Here is a 19157-nt window from a genome sequence, read left to right as displayed (position 1 = left end):
AGGAAGCGGGACGACCAGGGAGCATTAAAGAGTTTGAAGTTGTAGCATCAACGTGGACCTGAATTATTTATCAATATGCATGACCTTTTTTCTTTTTTTCCTCAAAACACATAATCGGTATAATTGATGGACGCACCGGGTGCGAATTACGGCCAATCATTTGGCGTCTCCCCAAAATATCCTCGACTTTTTATAGACGAAGTCATTGCATATTCCTCTTCTCGGGCAAAAAGAAAGAATGCGCGAACGGCACGAAAAATAAACGAATACATCGGAATTGAATTAAATTAGAAATAAATGCAAAAAGCTCTGCGGTTTCGCGCGCCGACGTATTTTTAACTCCAGCCAGTTAAACACAAAAGGCGAAATTTAAAATTAAACCCTCCGCGCATACTTGGCATATTTGGCATCGCATCGATCGGAAACGAAATGCAAATAGCAATAGCTGTATTCTTCTAAAATACGCATATATAATTCGTGAATTTATAGCGAGAAAATATAATCCATAGTGCATTAATTAATGGAGAGCAGGCTGCATGTAATGACCTATACGTTGTCCAATTAAATAACCATTAAAGTGAGGGCAATCTCCCCCAGCCGTCTCGCTCCAAAAAAACGCAGAGGATGAATGAAATAATTAATCAAATATTGACAATATTTTTGAGGGAGAAACACTGTTTTTTTTTGTTCGCTTGGTAAAAATGTTTTAATAAATTATATTTTATTTTATCGTTCGGTCCTTTGAAATTGCCGATCGATGTATAAATAAATTATTGAAAACTAAATCAATTGCGAAATAATAGCCTTTTCATTTATTATTTTGCATAGGGCCGTCGCATTACGGTTCGACAGCGAAATATTTTCACTAAATTCATGCGAGCGCAGTTCAAATATTAATATTAACCGACATGTATTGATTAATATAACCGAGTAAACCGAAATACTGTTTGCTCCCACATTAATAATTGTGTAAATTATTATTATTATTAACAACTAATAATTTATATTTAATCCCGTCTCAGAGTTCTCCTCTACTAAATACATTTAATGTTTGGATTTTATCCTCAAGAGAAATAAACTTTTTTTAACTGTAAGAAAAATATCTTGTTGTCAAACATTATGTAAACTTAATGTTAAAAAACGATTATATGTTACTATTTTTTGTTTACTTGTTGATTATGGTTGTCTGTATCATATACTCTGATACGAAAGGTGACAGGTTCGAATCTCACCAACAATAAGATCCAGTGGTCGATAAGCTCCGAAAAACCTAACTTTCTTGGTTGCCCTCTCGAGCCAACGCTTGTCTTTTTGCTTAGTAAAGAAACCAATATCTTGATATGATGGGATATATTTCTTTGCTCTTTAACATTAGTTCTAGCAATCCCCCAGATCTGCTTCCGCCTTGTGCTTCATCTTTGCCCATCTCCAGCATCTGAATAAATATGCTGTCATCTCGTCATCCTGTCTGGCGCAGGTTAAAGTTTTTTGCCGTCTTTTTTTGTACTTATCTAAAGTTACAGCCTGTGCAATATGTTTTAAGCATTAGTTTTAAAATGTTGCAATGCTGCCTTTTAGGGAGAACTTTGAAGTAAATTAAGTTTGTATTATATGGAAACCGCGTTTAGGTATGATTATGACCATTTGTTCTTATTGATTCATTGTTGTATGATAATAAAAAAATGAATGAATATACACGCAATACAAAAAGTACATTAACTAGGATTAAAAGCAAATCTAACGTAATGGTGATTACAAAAGATTTTTGGTCGACAAACTATGACATTTTGAAATCTACAAGTCGTGAAAAAAAGGTGGAATGGCTGAATTAACAGTAAACGCTTTATTGGACTGCAATCTTAATATCTAAAAATAACCAATCATTTTGAAGTGTGTTCTGTTAAGAGTAAATAATAATTATTAACAATTCTTTTCAATCATAAGTAGTTAACTCGGTGTTAGTATTTAATTTATATTTTTTTTGATCTTTCTATAAATATATTATTACCAACATTATTTACTTTTGTAGATATTATTTAAACTTACCTAAAATAAATAATCTATTATCAAGAACTGTATTAAATGTATTTATTTCGAATTTAGATTAATTTAAAAATATATATTTTTGTATGTCGTATAATTTTATAATCTGTTCATCAATGTGAACATTGAATAAATTTAAGATCGCGGTTGATATTAAATGAATAATCTTATGATTTGATTTTAATTTGTTGGTTGGCTGTCGTCTTGTAGGTTAACTTCAGTAGTATATTGATGCTCTGCGATTCCACTATTTCATTTGCCTGTGAATCTGCTACTATCCTTAACACTTTCATTGTCCATCGACTTGGCTGAAGCTCTTTCATTTGACTGTCTATCTGTTATGAACAATGGTCCTATTGCAAGGATTCGAACCGGCGGTTGTTCGATCGTGGGTAGGGCGACTTAACCATTCTGCTAATAATCGCCACTAAAAATATATATACAAATATTACTTACAGTTTCTATATCTTCTAGGACTTAAGTATTGGGTGAAGTAAAAAGTTTTGAGCGTTTTTCTTTAGATTGGCTATATCTCACGATGTATAGGTTGTATCTTGTCATTCTATATTGCAACTTAAAGACAACATAACGCTTTAAAAAAGTAACAGTTATGTGTTTAGTGAATCCAATTTTTTGTAACAGGGTTCTCAAATGGAGGTAAAAAAGAAAAATTTCGAAGAATGTCTTCGGTACCACTACGAATAAGGGGAAGGCGGCTTTTTATACCCAATATTATATTATTATTTTTAGTAAATAAATTTTGATTTGTAATTTTCATCTTGTTCCAATGTAGAGTTTTTCAATAATTTGAATCGGAGAAAATATTAGTAATATTTTCACATAAAAATATAAATTTATAAATAAATGTCACTATCTAATTACTTATGTTTACTGATAATAATAATTATAACCATAAAAGACTTTACGAATATAAAACTTACTATTTTAATGATAAACAAAATAAAACCACAACACGAAGTCAAGTGTATCGAGAATTTTATTGTACACAGACAAAATTCATACTAAAAAAAAAATATACGAGTGCAAACTGGTTGCATTGGCGATATGATAAGCTCCTGAATTTACTTTTTTATTCCACAATACCAAAAGAGAAAAATAAAGGAAAGTATAAACTGGAACGCACAAAAATACGAACAAAAGAGAGCAAACGTTTCGATAGGTATTTAGAGGATAATAAAAGTAAATTCGCTCTACATTGCAAAAAAAATAATATTACGGATATATGGAAAAACGTATTCCGAAATTAGTCATAAACTATCTATTGTACATTTATGTATGTTATCTATATATTCAGATATTCAGTGATTCACAAGTTACCAGGCTAGAATGAACGACTTAAATTGATAATTTTCTCAGCAAAATAATTCGTATCTTCTAAAAGGAACAAGCGATTTAATGAAATTTTATATGGTTACTTATTATAGGTCACATAATTATATTTTTATTATGAAATAACAGAAACAACAAAGTGATAAACTGCTGAAATACATTTAGTAATTTTGTCGCTGTACAACTACCAACAAATATATTGGGTCGCGCAGCAAAAAGGTTGAGTAATTATTTTTATTAATTTTGAAGATGTAAATATGGCAAGATGTAAATATTAGAAAATGATATTAATCAAAAGTGTGACTTATTTATTCGTTTCACTTTATTGCATGTTTACTGTTTTTATTTTAATTATTGTTAGTTTCTTCTGTTTCATGCCTTTAATCTATAGTTACATAAAATCGTACAATAGTTTCACATAAATATTATCTGATACTAATCCAGAGTTAGCACATAAATATGCCATATAGATTTAATACAATTATAGGTCTATTCCAACAGAAACATAATTTATTAATTCCAATAAGAAAACTAAGATTTATTAGGAATATAGCGTTTTTGCATGAATGAAATTTGGAATTTTCATTTATTATAAATTAAGATTAAAGTTTTTATCCAAACAACTTATAAATCTACTAGAAAATAATATATAGCTTAGCATTGCATGGTGCTGCTAATAGGTTCCACCAATATCACGCACTCCTTGAAACCGGACTAATCGAGGACTTTAAAAGGAAAAAATAAATGATTATGTGTGAAAATAATGTTGTGTATAATTTACTTTTATTTTGCTTACTTCAAATTTAGTGTCTTCTATTTTTTTAGAATTTAATATAGTTAATACGCAATATGTGTTAAGAAATGAGATGTAGATAATAGTATAGACTAACTGACATATATTAATTAGTAAGGCTATCAATGAGATAAATATATAAGATTAAAGAAAACATTTCACCAAAGTTATCAAGACTAACTTGACGAAAAACGACTTGACAAACTACTTGATTTGGTGCAAAAATGTTATTATGAAAATATAGAAGTATTAAAATGTTGAAAACGCATCTTTAGCAAATAACACCGACCATAGAAAGAAAATATATTCAGTATATCTCGCATTATGCTTGGCAAATTTTCTATTAAATCCGCTAACTATTAACTTAATAAATTATAAAATATGGTTATTTATGTATTGTAAAGTTTCAGACGCTTTTTTTAATTCAGTTATTGATTTTTTTATGCAATGTAAATTCTTTAAATTAATTATAAACATTAAATGTATTTGTTGGATTACTATAATTTGTATTTTAAAATATTTTCGTACATTATGTAATGCAATATGTATTTACTTTATTTAGATGATGCACGATAATATAATGTTGAGTTAATTTATGTTAAATTATGTTTTGTTAAGAAAAAAAAACTTATGAGCCGTTATTTTAGAAAGTGGTATAAGACCATGGAGATATTTAAGTGTTTGTTTTGAATCAATTTAAAAATATTGAAACATTAGTCAATTTGGGTGTTAAATTATATTAGAATAATTAATAAACTGATACCGCTTTCAATAACATATTAGCCGTTTTTTTATGTGGTTTAAGTTTTGGAAAAAAATAGTTTTGGTAATTAGTCCATTTCTAATAATCATAGATAAAACATGTTTTTAATTTAAATGATTATCAGTGTGCACTGCCTTTTAACAGATATTAGCTAGTGCCTTAAAAAACAACATCGTAAACAAACTTATTTCTCCTTTACAGTTAGCATAGTGAAATATTCATTGTAAATAAGCTTTACATCAATAAACTAATCATCTCTATATTTCTCTATTATTATAGGTCTTAACGTTTTATATAATGGAAATATAGTAATTTTGCTGAGATGTTTGGGTTTTCCTTGTTTTTCGTAAAAAATAGTTTAAATGGAGCATTTTCCGCTATAATAGTTTTGTACAAAACAGAAAATGTGCGGTTGATCCCTTTTAACGCCTTCTTGTTGTTTCAATATTTTTCATATGATGAGCATAAATTTCAATAAAAACCGAAAGTAAAAAAAGGAAATGAATATACGTCATTCGAAAGAACATTTTCTGCTCTACAAGGTATTGTATTTGGTTTTACGTTACAACCATTATTTGTTAAAAAGTGAGAATAAAGTTTCTAAATCTGTTCGTGATTTTTACGTAGTTTACGGTGAAGATGCTATAAATGAAGAAGATGTTGGGAAGAAGTTGTAAATAATGTTCTGTTGTTGTGTCTCTTATCCTCTTAAACAAACAGACAGAACTTATGTTAACACCCAATATATCAAATTGGTTTAAATGTAATTATAATAAATTTGTTAATTTATTTATTTATTTCTAAAAGGAAAAAAAAGTAATTTCGAAGTATAATTTATAAAATAGAATAATAATATCATCAAAAGAATGACTTTAATGGAATAAAAATATAGTTTTTGTGCTGCAATAAAGATAATGTTAATTAATTTATTTAAGCGCATTAATAATTGAAATAATTAATTTTTATTAATAAAAGGAAAAAAACATTTTATTAACGAACTTTATAAGCGTCTAGTAGAATTTAAAGTACCTGCATTTCATTTAATAAATATTTAATGCTTTTTAAAACTTTCTGATTGGATTTTGGTGTCCCTTTATGTATAATTAACCGCGTGCATACATTATTTCAGGCAGAATTTCAAATGATCGTTCTGCGAAAATCTTTTAAAATATTGAAATGAAACTGGATGATGATGACCTACACAGCCTCTTCCTCGTATTTATTTTTAACGCTTTATGTCGCAGCAGTCTCTCCATTTCTCATCGTTCGTTGTATGTTTTTTTCTTCTATGTACTGGCAACATCCTCTCAGTCTTTTGTATGCCGTTATTTGTTAAGTCTTCCAGGTATGATCATTCCATATACACTGTATATTCCATAATGTTGTGATCCAGTTCAATTAGCGTGATTAATTTCGTATAAGCCGGTTGACACAAAACAGGCGACCAACCGTACCTTCACATATATATATATACATATACAGAGTATACCTTTTATATAATACATAAACAGAGATGGATCGATATATGCATACAAGAGTACAGCGGCGGGAGAGATAGTATGAGATGGAGGTTTCGGGCATTCAAGCGAATCTATCTTGCAGCATTCCAGCTTTCTCCCTGTGTGCTCGAAAACACAGTGAACCGCAACCACCGTATAACAATAACAACAAAACTCGTACACAATAGATAATAATGGAGTCGTGCTTGGAGCCGTGAACAATCGATCTTATAGGTAATATCGGCCGACATGTTTTCAGTCCGGTTTGAAAGCGCCGATCGATGTTTAATCGAATTTTAATATTCGCACATTTAAATTAATTAATTTTCATTTGCTTACGCTTTGCTTTTCCATTGAAAACAATTCGCGGTTTATCGATATTTATTCACTTGGACACAGCTCAAAATGAAGGGGCATGCGGTAATGTGCAAACATTTTAATTAAAACCAAACACAATAAAGAAAACGTTTAAACATTTGCTTGGTTGCCCTCTTCTCTCTCTCTCTATCCCACATTTCATTCTACACCTTTGTTTTCAGCCCGGAACGTACTTACCGAAAACATCGCTCGTATATCAGATTACAAACAACCGCAGCCACCGCCGCCCGTCTCATTCAATAAATATTAATTAAATGTCTTAACCGAAAGAATAGATGTCTGCATGTAATTGAATTACCGAGCTTGGTGGTTAAAAAAATGGGAATCAATGAATCGACCCATTTCAGAATAAGGCTGTATCTTTGTTTTAGAATTTATGTTAATGAAATTTTAAAAAGAAAGTAGTTTAAAATAGGCGGAAATAGATAACAATAGTTGATCATTTTTTTGTTTTATATAATATGTTTTATTTTTTATATGGTTACAATAAATGTTATAATTATTGTTTCACATTGTTTAATTTTATTGTGTTTTAATTTAGTTTGAAAACTTTTAGAGAAAGAAAATATGAATACAAAAGTTTAAAAAAATAAATATTATGTTATTGCTAAAGAAATTTAAAAAAAAATCGAGCAAGAGGATATAAAGTATTTCGAATTTGTGAATGCATTCTATTGCACCAACTATTAGAAATAAATATCTAAACAAATTCAGCATTATAACATTATATGACAGTAGTACATGAAAGGAAATAAATATAAAGTTTGAACTTTGTAAGACTTTTTTTTTTGCTTTCAACAATTTGGTATATTTTAACTATAATTTTCATGTAATTACATTTTTGAGATTCTCTTTTGCTTGTTTTATAATTTACATTAAACTAAGTTTGCCATGCGTTTTCCCGGACATGTTCACTTTTTTCAGGTTTCCCGGGAGGATTTTTATATGTATGTTTCTTTTTATTTACCAAATTATTTTTATAAAAATAATATATAATCTTTTTACAAAGTAGGTAGTTTATCCTAGATTCTAAATATTATTATCATAATGAATCTTTAACTATTCATCATAATGTATATTCAAAGTTTATAGAAACAATTGTTTCTTCTTATTAAAAACACATTATTTACAAATATGCAATGAGGTGTATAATGTGTACTTTCACAACCAAACTATGACATAAAATGGAAAACATTTGAAAATTAACACTTATGCGTGGCATTTAACAATTTAGTAACTATAAACGGTCAAGATCCTGACCAAGGACAAACTCAATTTGTCCTTCCTCATCTGAGGAAGCTTGTTCGTTGCCTCCTTTATAGACGACCGCAATTAGTTCATCGACGCTGGGCGCGGGCCAAGAGGCCATTTTTGTTTTATTCTATTGTCAGCGGGTGAACAAACTAACAATTATTACAAAATTACTAATGTGAAACTGTAGTCGGCTACTAGATTCTCTTTTTCCATGCTTAATTTAAATAAATAACTACTGATACATTTAATTTAATTATTTCAATAATCCATTAAAAAACTAAAATCGGACACTTATTTTGGAACAACGTGTGATGCTAATATAATTGGATACTGGATTGGATATTGAGTGGAAACTTTAAAAAAGTACTACCGTTAAAACAAAGCATGCAGGACTCGGGTTTTTTGCAACTGGCTTTTAGGGGTAACCCGACAACATTAATTGTTATAATTTTTGAAGTTGCAATTTGATTGTTAAAAGCTTTAGTGGTGTCTATTGTGGATGGAGGATTGTCGTCTTCGACGGTGCAGTCGCAAGGCGTCTGTGATACAGCGGGTTGGGGTTTGGAGGGTTCTTCCTTTCAACAACACATTGGCACTCATTTGTGGAGCATTGAAATCTGCCGTGCTTCTGCTTCTCCTCTCCCTTCCCACCCCCCATTGAAGAAATCTATTCACCGAATGAATACATTTCATCTCTTTTTGTGTTATTGTCACTGGAGCGGACAGAGATAGGCTGTTTGTTATTTCCGAGAAACGTCGCTGATATATGTATGCATGCATACATATACACATACGTACATGCAAACGTACGTTGACACAAATTTTAAAACACATTCGCTACTTTTTACTATCTGCACACTACAATAATAATCAGTAGAACGAATGGGGGAATAAAAAAAGAATACAAAAAAAAACATACTTTGGGCAGACACAGTACAAGCTGGTACGAATGAGAAAACTTTATATGAATCGAAGCCTGACTTTTTGTTTCCTCTTTTTTTTTCTCTCTCTCTCTCTCTCTCTTTCTATGCAGCAGTAAATACAATGTCAATCAATTTCTGGGCCTTGGCCTGCGCCCTCTGTTTTGTGTACTTGACGGATGCTGAGTTCGCAGGGGAGACTTTGTAGTTCGCATCGACCCTCTTCACAGAGACAGATTTTCCTCAACGTTCTGTTTGTATGCCCAAAGTGGTGTCCCATTTCCAGAACATTAAAACACAATTTAAAGGCAAACGTAAAATGTAACTAGTTAACTTGTATCTATGGAAGTTAACAAATTAAGGTAGTTGTAAAGTTAGCTCATCTATATTCACAGTAACGAATTTGTAACTTTTTTCATGTCACAAACATTTATTTCTCATTAACATTGTTTAATTCATAACAAAACGTTTTAGTTTTTCAAAATGTTTTATATACTTTCCGTAAATGAACAAAAATTTTATTTTTGTATTTTGTATTTTTAATAATTTGCTTATTGTAACTTGTATTTTATGAAAAAAACAAATCTTTCAAAACATTTAAAAGTTTTATACACTAAATGATGACTGAAACATATTTTAATACATTTGGCGTGTCGTTGTTTGTGACGAAGATTTTAGAATTTAATTTTAAAGAAATAAATCTATATGGATGTGATCTAATTTAATAAGAAAGTTTGGTACATTTATTCTAAACATTTTGAAGAGGATTCTCTTCTGTCATACTAAATCTTTGTATATATCGGAGAAATAGGCAAATGTGATAAGACATTTATACATATTTTTATATGAAATAAAGTGAATACGTTAACTTGTTTATATACGCTACCATAAATTAATTGACAAAACTTTTTATCATCACTATTTTCTTCTTTTTTTTATAATATCTAATAACAATTAATAATATCTAATAACCGTTAAAAAAAAGAATACAGTAATAATGAAATATATTAAATTTAAAAGTGTTACCATGAACTAAAGTAACCAGATTTTAATTTTCGTAAGACAAAAAATAAAATAATCATTTCTCAAATAATTATCAGCAACGACAAAATCTGAACTTGACGTACCAAAATACAATGTTTGAATGTCAAAAACACAACAATATTATAGTGAAATCTAACGTCTGTCGTCTATTTAAAAAACAACCAAAACAAAACTTGAGGAACCGAACTCACCAAGGTTAATATAAAAATGCATATTATTGCAAATTATTAATTATCTATTTATATATAGTTCAACCAAAGGAAATGGCAATCCAGGAATATCTGAAAACAAATGTATATTTGTACAGAAAAATTGGACGTCACAAAAGTGCTAAGTTTAATATGCTAAGATAAATCTCGTTTAACAAATTTTTTGTTGTGCAATCTACTTTTTTACTGTGCAAAACATTTGTTGTCACGTAAAACATTATTTAATTGGGCTATGTACTTTTATTGTCCTGCTGTTAGTTTACTCTATTATTCTGTTGGTTTCCTGTCGTTCAAAAGTTCAATTTCCACGTCCCAATTCGAGTCTCTATTTAAAGAGAGGTTATGTAACAAGAAGAATCATATAAATTCCTCCTAGAGATTTAGAAGTTCGAAACAAGAAGAATCAGTCGACCGGTCTCCCGAAGATCCACGTGTTGGTAGAAGTTAAAATCAGATTTAGAATTTCACACCTTTAATACACATCAATATATCACTAACTAATTGCTTATGAATTTTTCTGATATCAAAAAGGATGTAAGAAGATGCCTTCGTCTAGGAGAGAAAAACCTTTAGTTTTTACTATAAGATGTAATAAGATAATTTGGTAAGTAATAGGGAAACCTCTATTAGAGCAGTGATGATAACAGGAGATCTTTTTACTCCCATAAACATCTCAAGAATCGAGAAGAAAGACTAGCAATGGACCACCAAACACCATAGTTTTATTTGGTGAATATTCTGTTTCGAAGTGTGTTTTGGCATTTCATCGTATTCAATCATTGTGCCGAATGTTTGTGATTTCTAAACGATTTTCTCTGACGCTCGTTTAATTCTTGAACAACCCATCAGTTTCTTAACGTTACAGTTTTATTTTAAATTGTTTAATATTATTGGAATAGTAAGGTTAAACCTTAATGTAAAATTTCGTTTTGAGAAGTATCTGCTTTCGCTGCAACTTTCAGATGATCATTATCAATCTTGCACTCAGCTCGTTTTATTTTGAAGATTAATAATCGCCTGATCAGAACTTCTCAAACCATCAACGTACTGTGCGTTCTTAGGCACATCCTTACCTAACACTTGGAGTCTGCGTCAATTTTGCAAATAATCACAAATCATGTGTGTGTGTCTGATGATGGCGTACCTTCACAATAAACTGTTAAATTGAAAATCAGAGATATCAGATATCAAAATTGATATTTGAGTTAATCGGACATGTTATGGTTCCAAAACAATTTATACGAATAGAATTTTGTTCAAATTTCCTTTTTTCCTACAACATTTCCTACTTATCATAATAATCTGAAAATATTCTATTCAAGCGGAAACGGAACAACTTGAAATATAGTATTAAACAATTCCACTCATTTTATTGTAGAGTGCAGTGAAATAGTCGAAGTAAAAATAATTTAATCTTGAAATATGGTCTCCTTTGAAACCAATTTTTCACCGTCACGATGACATGTTTAACAAAAAAAAAATAACGTGCGAAATGTATCGTGCTAAAACTAGCCACGTACTACAGTAATAATAATTTAAAACAGACACATTTTCTAGCTTAAGTATATTCAAAACTTAAGATTTAAATCATCATCTTTTCATTGTCAAGCCTAAAATATGTTTTTTAAACATAAATAAAAATATAGCGTATATCATTAATACAGTGGAAGCTCGCTTAACGAGTTTAATCCGTTCCAAAATTCAATATTCAAAAATTCTCATAAAATGTTTACACAAATTTTCAAAATGATATAGCTGGCGCGCAATCCGGGACTTCTCTTCTCATTGTCACTCGTTATGCGACACGTTGCTCGTTAAGCGATATAAAAATGATTCTGTATTCATCATTTTATAATTTATATTTCCAATTATTTTCAAATCAAATTTTTCATTCAAAGAAACTAATACAATTATATAATCCATGTGTACTCACATCATAATAATAAATATTATAGCTCTTATTATTATTATTTTCATCAAATGTAACAAGCTTAAAATTCAATGAAAATCCATCAAAGGTTATTATAAATATTTGGTTTTTGGACGGGGTGGGATTATTGAATTTTTGCCTCATTGCGTGTCTCCCGATTTTCACTCCCCTCAATTGTGTGCAGTTTGTTTCAGTCGAACGTTTTGTTTGTTTATTAGTATTTGGCATTATTACTATTATGATTATTATATATTATCTGGGCAAATAAATTGTGTACAATGCATGCAAAAGCTGTATGCAAAGTCTGTCTTTCTCTCTCTCTCTCTAGCATTCGCTTTGTTTCGTTTTGTCTCGCTCCGTTCTGCATATGCAAGTACATTCATGCGCCAACTTTCAAATTCCCATTACATTTTGTTGTGGAAACATTTACATTGTTCCGCGAAACGAGGATACCGAATGCACATTAACGCACAGCACGGTACACTAAAACTAGTTTTATTTATCAAACTTAATTAGAAACGGCGAAACGGATTACAAAAAAAAACGGTAACAATTAGTTCTTCTCCAAATTATTGGATTGTATTTTTCTATTGTAGTGCAAATTCAAGACAATTTTAAGGTAATTAAAATTAAACATATATTTTCTTTTTTTCACATTTTATTAATATATATATATTATTTTTACGATTGACATATCTTTCATAGAGACACGTGATCGGGCATCCGGACTATCGAGGACTACGGACTAAAAAGGGTGATCGCATGTGATGCCCTCGCGTTTGGCGTAAAATAACATGTGTTTGCTTAAGCGAAATGTGTTACATCATATCAAGTGCACACACTTCAGTGAATGCATCGTGCTCGTTCACTCGTAACTAAGTTTTCTGCTTATATCGAAGACGCATCCATGGAACTGTTAATTAATAATCTTATTACGTAACCCTTTGATGGTAACTATGAACCATTGTAAGAATCGTCGAATTAAAGATTCATTGAATGGAATGGATTGATCGGAATATTCTACTAAATTACGTAATGTAAATAGAAAGCAAAATTAATCAATAACTTCAAACAAATAATATTTATAATATATAAATATTTACAATACATTTAACTTAAATTATAATGTATGCACTAGCAAAAATATTGGCATTTTGCAAATAATAGAAAATTATAATTTTGAATCTGTAATAATTTTTTTTGTAATTTATATTATATTTTTAGGACAATAGAATGTTCCAAACTATCACCAAATCATTTAACGTTTCCATATTTTCATATTTTCTAAGAGAAGACTAAATAAATAGTTATTTTTTTATTACGTTATAATATTTCCCAACTTTTCAGTCATTGGACAATATATAAGAAATTAGTTTATTCTTATTTTTTCTTTAATATAAATAAAAAATCTGTATTTCGATGACAAAAATAAATAATAATTTAAAAATAATGAAATATGTAAATAGAAAAATAATAATGTACATTTAAGATTAAACTCTATCAAATTAATTGAATTCAACTACAGCTATAACTATATACAGTGGCGGATTTACGTATGATCTTTATGGTCTGCTTGATTGAACAGGCAATCAAAGGGCCCATTTCGAGGTCAACATTATCAAAGAAGCATAACTAACCCAAACAATATCTGGCAATCCAATATTCTGGCCTCCAAAAAGTGTCAGACTAGCGCTCTAAAAGGCAGATTTTTTCAGATTTAATTTCTTTATTGTATTGTTAGTTTATCTTACATTTAGGTTATTTGATTTGTGGCCTTTTGTGAGCTTTTGCTCTTTGCCATTACATAGTTTTAGTTTGTATATATTTATGTGTGTGATGGAAGGAATTTTGGATTGATTGTGTCGAAAGGACGAGATTTATGGATCATCTGGTGGTGCATTGCCTGCAAGCACCGCAGGTGGGAACGGGATTTTGTGTTTGGGTTTTTTTGTGGCTGTTATCGGTGGAGAGATGAATAGTGAGCGTGTTTGATGATTTTGTGTGAATGTTTTTATGACGTGGCGCCCCTGATATTTTTTGATTTGATCTGATATTGAAGGGAATGAGACTAGGTTGTATATTTCTGAGCTGGGATATCTATATTGTAATTTGAAGATCTTCCAAATCGTGCTTCTTTCGGCACTTAAGATCCTCTGAGTGGTTTTGATGCTATGGTAATTATTGTGTATGTGAGAACTGGCCTGATGAAAGTTTTGTTTTTATGTAGAAGGGTTTGCGTAGAGCATCCTCCTAAGGATGTACGTAGCCGTGTAATCAAGTTAAGTCGGAATTTTTTTTGTGGCATCTATTATTGTAAGGTGAAGGTTAAATGTATGAGTTAGCTTGATTCCTAGGTACGTGATTTGTCTTGTTTGTGTGATTGTTTCGTTCCAGAGTTTAATTGTGAGTGGAGTGTGATAGGATTTTTTTATTCTCTGTGTCGAAGTCCTATCAGCTGAGATTTAGATGGATTAGGCTAAATCCTCCACTTGCTCATCCAGTACTCTAATTGAGTACTGGCATGTTGGAGAGTAGTAATTGCTTTTTCTGGATTAAAGTTAGAAGCCCAGATAACCGTGTCGTCGGCGTACTGTTGAATGAAGCAGTTTGTTTTGGTTGGAATGGGTATGTCATTGCACAATATGTTAAATAATATAGGAGAAAGTATTTCCCCTCGAGGGACCCCTGCTTCTATTTTGATTATGTTTGACAGTGAATTACCGATTTTTACCACTGCAGTTCTGTCGGATAGATAATGCTGGATTATTTTTATTTTGTACATCGGGAAGTTGTGCTGCAGCAGTCTCTTGGTTAGGCCGTTGTGCCATACTGTGTTAAAGGCTCTATTTATATCGAGAAAAAGTGATGGAGTGAATGGTTTTGAATTGCATGCATTTGTAATGTGTGTTGCCAGATTAAGTATTGCATGTTGTGTGGAAGTTTGCATGGTGAAGCCGTATTGGTGTGTTGGGATGATTTTATTGGTGGAGCAGTGGAGAAGGATTTTATGTTTTATTGTCTTTTCAAGTAGTTTTCCTATCACAGAAAGTAATGAAATTGGTCTATAAGAGTATGTGCTTTTTGGATCCTTCACATTTCAGGTTATTTATTTATATGTCTCAAATATTACAAAGTTAATGATTTAAAGGTGCATGCCCCTATAAGCCTTAGCTCTTTCGGCATTTTGATGGTTACACTTTAAAAAAAAAGAAAAAAAAAGGAAGCGTTACATTTGGGTTAATTTGCGGATGAGTGTGAGTTTATATAAAAAGTTTTACATGGTTTGTGATGTTTTATTGTGGGGAGAGTGTTGTGTGTGTGTGTTTTTGTTTGCAGATGAAGTGTGTGTGAATGTATGGTTGATGATGCGAGCATGTTGTGAATTAGATTTTGGTAGTTTCGTGTCGGTTGAAATTATGTTGATGAATCCGAAGAATAGCTTCGTGTTTGGTGTGGATGAGTGTGGTTGACGGTAGCAATATTCGAAGTGGATGTTTGTGTGATTGGAGTATTGTGTGCTGGAGTACTGACGGTGAGACGGAATCGTTTATTAGTGTGGTGTGGCATGTGTAGCGTTAAAAGTTGATATTAAAGCTAGCGGTTCCCTCTATTGTAAGAGGTTATGTTTGCCACAAAGATGGCGGGGTTTGTGATGCAGGTGGACCCGGATCCACGTCCAGGACGATGTGGAAGGACTGGCCACTTGACGAGATGTACATCCTTCTGCCGGTAGAGTGGAAAATCGCCTCCGGAAAGCAGTTCAGGAGAGCGCTGATCCATTCCACTCTGCTGTCTGCCGGTCTGCTGGTGAGCTTGAGAGGAGCAGCCATTTCTGGGACAACTGGCGCCTTCGGACGACTGGGGCAGCTAAAACTGAACGCCGGATGACTTCTTCCGCAGTTTGCGCATTTCATCTCCGTTCCCTGATTCAATCGGCAGAGGCTGATGGGATGAAGTCCAGAGCACAAGGCTTGACTTTTGGTACATCTGGAATCTTGGTTATGGAAAAAGAGGCAGTGCTTGACATTCTTGGCCTTTTGTGGGTATGGTGATCACCCGGATCGTAATCAATGGCCTTCCGCAGGAGAGGATTTGTGTGGGTCTCGGCTCTGGCAAAGGCCTTCTCCGCTGTCTTCTTCATGTATCACGGTGCAGCTGCTTATTCCTGACGTACCAGGGAGCATTGTAGATGGTTCTCAGTCTTATTCTGGATCACTTGCAGCTTGTGCAAGTGAGTGTGCGCTGCATGGCCCATGCAGGAAACTTGCTTTGGATATTTAGGCAGCTCCTCCTGTTAGTTAGGGGATAGAGTAATCTGATGGTACCACAGGCTTTGTTCCTGGCCGTCTCTATATGCTGCTTAAAGCGTAGTCCTTTATCAAGGGTAACCCCCAGATATTTGGCTGAAGGCTTCCACTGAACCTCTTCACCAAAAACTGTTAGCACACCAGCTGGTTCTCTCAGCTTCACGCTAAACGTTCGGTGATCACGATATGATTTAATCAATTCAATCAACCCAGCTGGGAAGCTGTTCGTATTCATTTTGTCAAGGAAAACCCCGCCTGTGTGCTTCTTCCAGTTGATCCCCTGCGTGATGCGTTCAACAACACGCAGCAACTGGTCTGAAGAAGAGTGACCGTCCCTGAAGCCGAACTGCTAATCGAGTATGATCTGTTGCTGAGCTCCAAAGTCCTTAAGTCTTCGAAGGATCACCTTTTCAGCAACCTTCCCAATACCCGGTAGCAGGCTGATGGGATGGTAATTCTGGGAAAAGTGGCGCTCGTTGCAGTTTTTGGAATGAGGATTATGTCCGCTTTCTTCCATGCCTTTTGGAGACGTAGCATCGCATTGATGATGGCCACAGCGTGCATGACCGATCTCCGGCGATGCGTGAGCATAGAAGCGGAGGCTACTCCCACTACAGGTAGGTGATCGCTTGCGATTGATGGTCCGATGATTGCGACCGATTGGAACTCGTCTACCAAGTCGTCCGTGATGATAATGAGGTCGCTTATTGAGTTGCCGGTGTGGTTGATAAAGGTTGGATCCTTTAATTCTAGCCGGGTTATAGAGAAGACCTCCAGGGCCCTATTAAGGACCTTGCTGTTGGTGTTGGTCATGTGGTCTCCGAAGTCCGTGCGACGTGCGTTGAGATTGGTTGAGATCGCCTAGAAATATAGAGGATGAGTTTTGTGCCACCGTTTCGAAGAAAATTGTTCTTGGGGTCTATTATATATGTTGTAAATGTCTATTATCCTTCCATGCTATACGACCGTGGCCGCGACGACGTTTGGAAAGGGTATTGAGTTCGAGCTGACGTGAAGAAATTCTATGATTGATAGCAAGAGCCACCCCCCTGAGTTGTTTCTGCAGTGTTTGGAGTAGACGCGGAAGCTGGGCACTTTCACTTGTTTGTATGTGGTGCTTAGAGTCTCTATGAATATGAGATTGTTTATTAGTTCTTTTTTGTTTTGTCGTCCTCGCACATTTTTAGATGCTATATTATTGAAAGTGTCTACCATTCACTGAGGGGGGGAAAGAGTAGAAGAGGGATCGGATCGATGGTATCGAACGCGAAGTGTTGTTGGTTTGAATGAATAAATTTCATTTTCATACCTAGAGACCGGAACACCACTGGAGGAAACTCACTACGAACTCGCGCACGTGCTTCTGGGAAGATGACGGTGACGCATCGGATGATATCTTGTACTTGGATTGGGTTAGTGGATCAATGATTCTGATGGGGGCGATCACTTCCGAAGCAAAAGGAGCCTTTGGTCTCTTTGGACAACTGCAGCTGAAGGCTACATGGTTGCCGTTGCAATTAACGCACTTCACCGGAGTTTTCTCGTCTTGTTTACATTTGTTCGTGGGGTGCTCGCCGGAGTCCGCAGGCGACTTTCCTAGCGCATGGAGTCGTTGTTCCGTGGAAGTTTAGGCACCGACTGCATTGAAGGGGTTGGTCAGGTGGAGGATGAGAAGCCTCAGCGCGCAGGACTTCTCCAAGGATCATGATGACTCTATCAGCTCGGCGATGACCTTCTCGGAGGTGGAGAGTACTCTAATCAGTGTTGTTGGTTGGTTGGTTTTCCTGGAAGTGATCCTTCGGTGTCCTTGGAAAAATTCATTTTGAACTCGAAGGTTTTAAGAAGTTTGATGAGTGGGCTGGGAGTGAGGTATTCCGCTGGCAGTCCTATGCGCCACTGTTGCGTGCGTGTCCTGCGTTGAGCCGTAGAATTCGGGGATCACCCCGATTTTACGGGCGATGATGGCACAGAGACCGCTTTGGAATATAACTTCTTAGGAGTCACATGTTTCACGAACTTTGAAACCTGTATGAGGGTAAGTCGGGTGAATCTGACCTTGTTTTGATTGTTTTCCTGGTTTTTCTCTTTTCGCCTTTTAACGAATTGGCAGGTTCCTTAAGGTACTGGCTGGCGGTTGAGGTGGAAGGCACGGCCGAGTCGTAGTCGCTTCCTGCTGGGGTGGTGTCTCTTGAGGAGTTGGGGTTCATTATAACGACCCTATTCTTTGGCTCTTTTTCCTTTGAGATGAGGGTGGTCCCGTTGTTGCGCTCTGGGCGCTTTTGATTTTCTTCCTCCATCAGGATGGATGACCGTCCTGGATGGATGGGAGTAGATGAGTTTTCACTTGACTTTACTGCTTCGCTGCTTCAGATGAACTTGGGCACCCCTAAAAGGCTTAGTCCATGGTGATTAAATAGTAGGTCCCTGTAACTATGGTAGATACATTTAATAACATATATACATCTTTTATTTACAAATAAGTTAGTAGAATGTTCTTGGTTCACAGATCTTTCATTTATGGCGTAGTAAATATCTGTTAATAATATATTAGATCATTATTGCTCATAGTGTTAAAGATGTGAAAGGTGAAAGAACAGTCAAACACTAAGTTGACTGAAACAAAAGCTATGAAATGCGAGTAAAAACAAGATATTTAAAAACGAGATA

General features: G+C 33.6%; 1 protein-coding gene across 1 annotated transcript; it reads right to left on the bottom strand.

Annotated features, from left to right (window-relative positions):
- Positions 1-16892: 16892 nt before the first annotated feature.
- Positions 16893-18116, bottom strand: LOC108565577. The gene is made up of 2 exons (XM_017925115.1): positions 17800-18116; positions 16893-17351 (listed from the first exon to the last, which is right to left on the bottom strand). The coding sequence occupies exon 2, from the start codon at positions 17301-17303 to the stop codon at positions 16893-16895; it is 411 nt and encodes a 136-aa protein (XP_017780604.1). The 5' UTR covers positions 17304-17351; positions 17800-18116.
- Positions 18117-19157: the final 1041 nt, after the last annotated feature.

Source organism: Nicrophorus vespilloides, unplaced genomic scaffold (genome assembly GCF_001412225.1).
Source record: "Nicrophorus vespilloides isolate i.1.1-1 unplaced genomic scaffold, Nicve_v1.0, whole genome shotgun sequence".
Taxonomy (NCBI): Eukaryota; Metazoa; Arthropoda; class Insecta; order Coleoptera; family Silphidae; genus Nicrophorus; species Nicrophorus vespilloides.
Note: the sequence above shows the minus strand (reverse complement) of the source record. Positions and strands in the feature narration are given on the sequence as shown.

Bases quoted from the DNA above. Each gene is read 5' to 3' on its own strand.
- LOC108565577 (XM_017925115.1), bottom strand. From the start codon at position 17,303: ATGACCAACACCAACAGCAAGGTCCTTAATAGGGCCCTGGAGGTCTTC.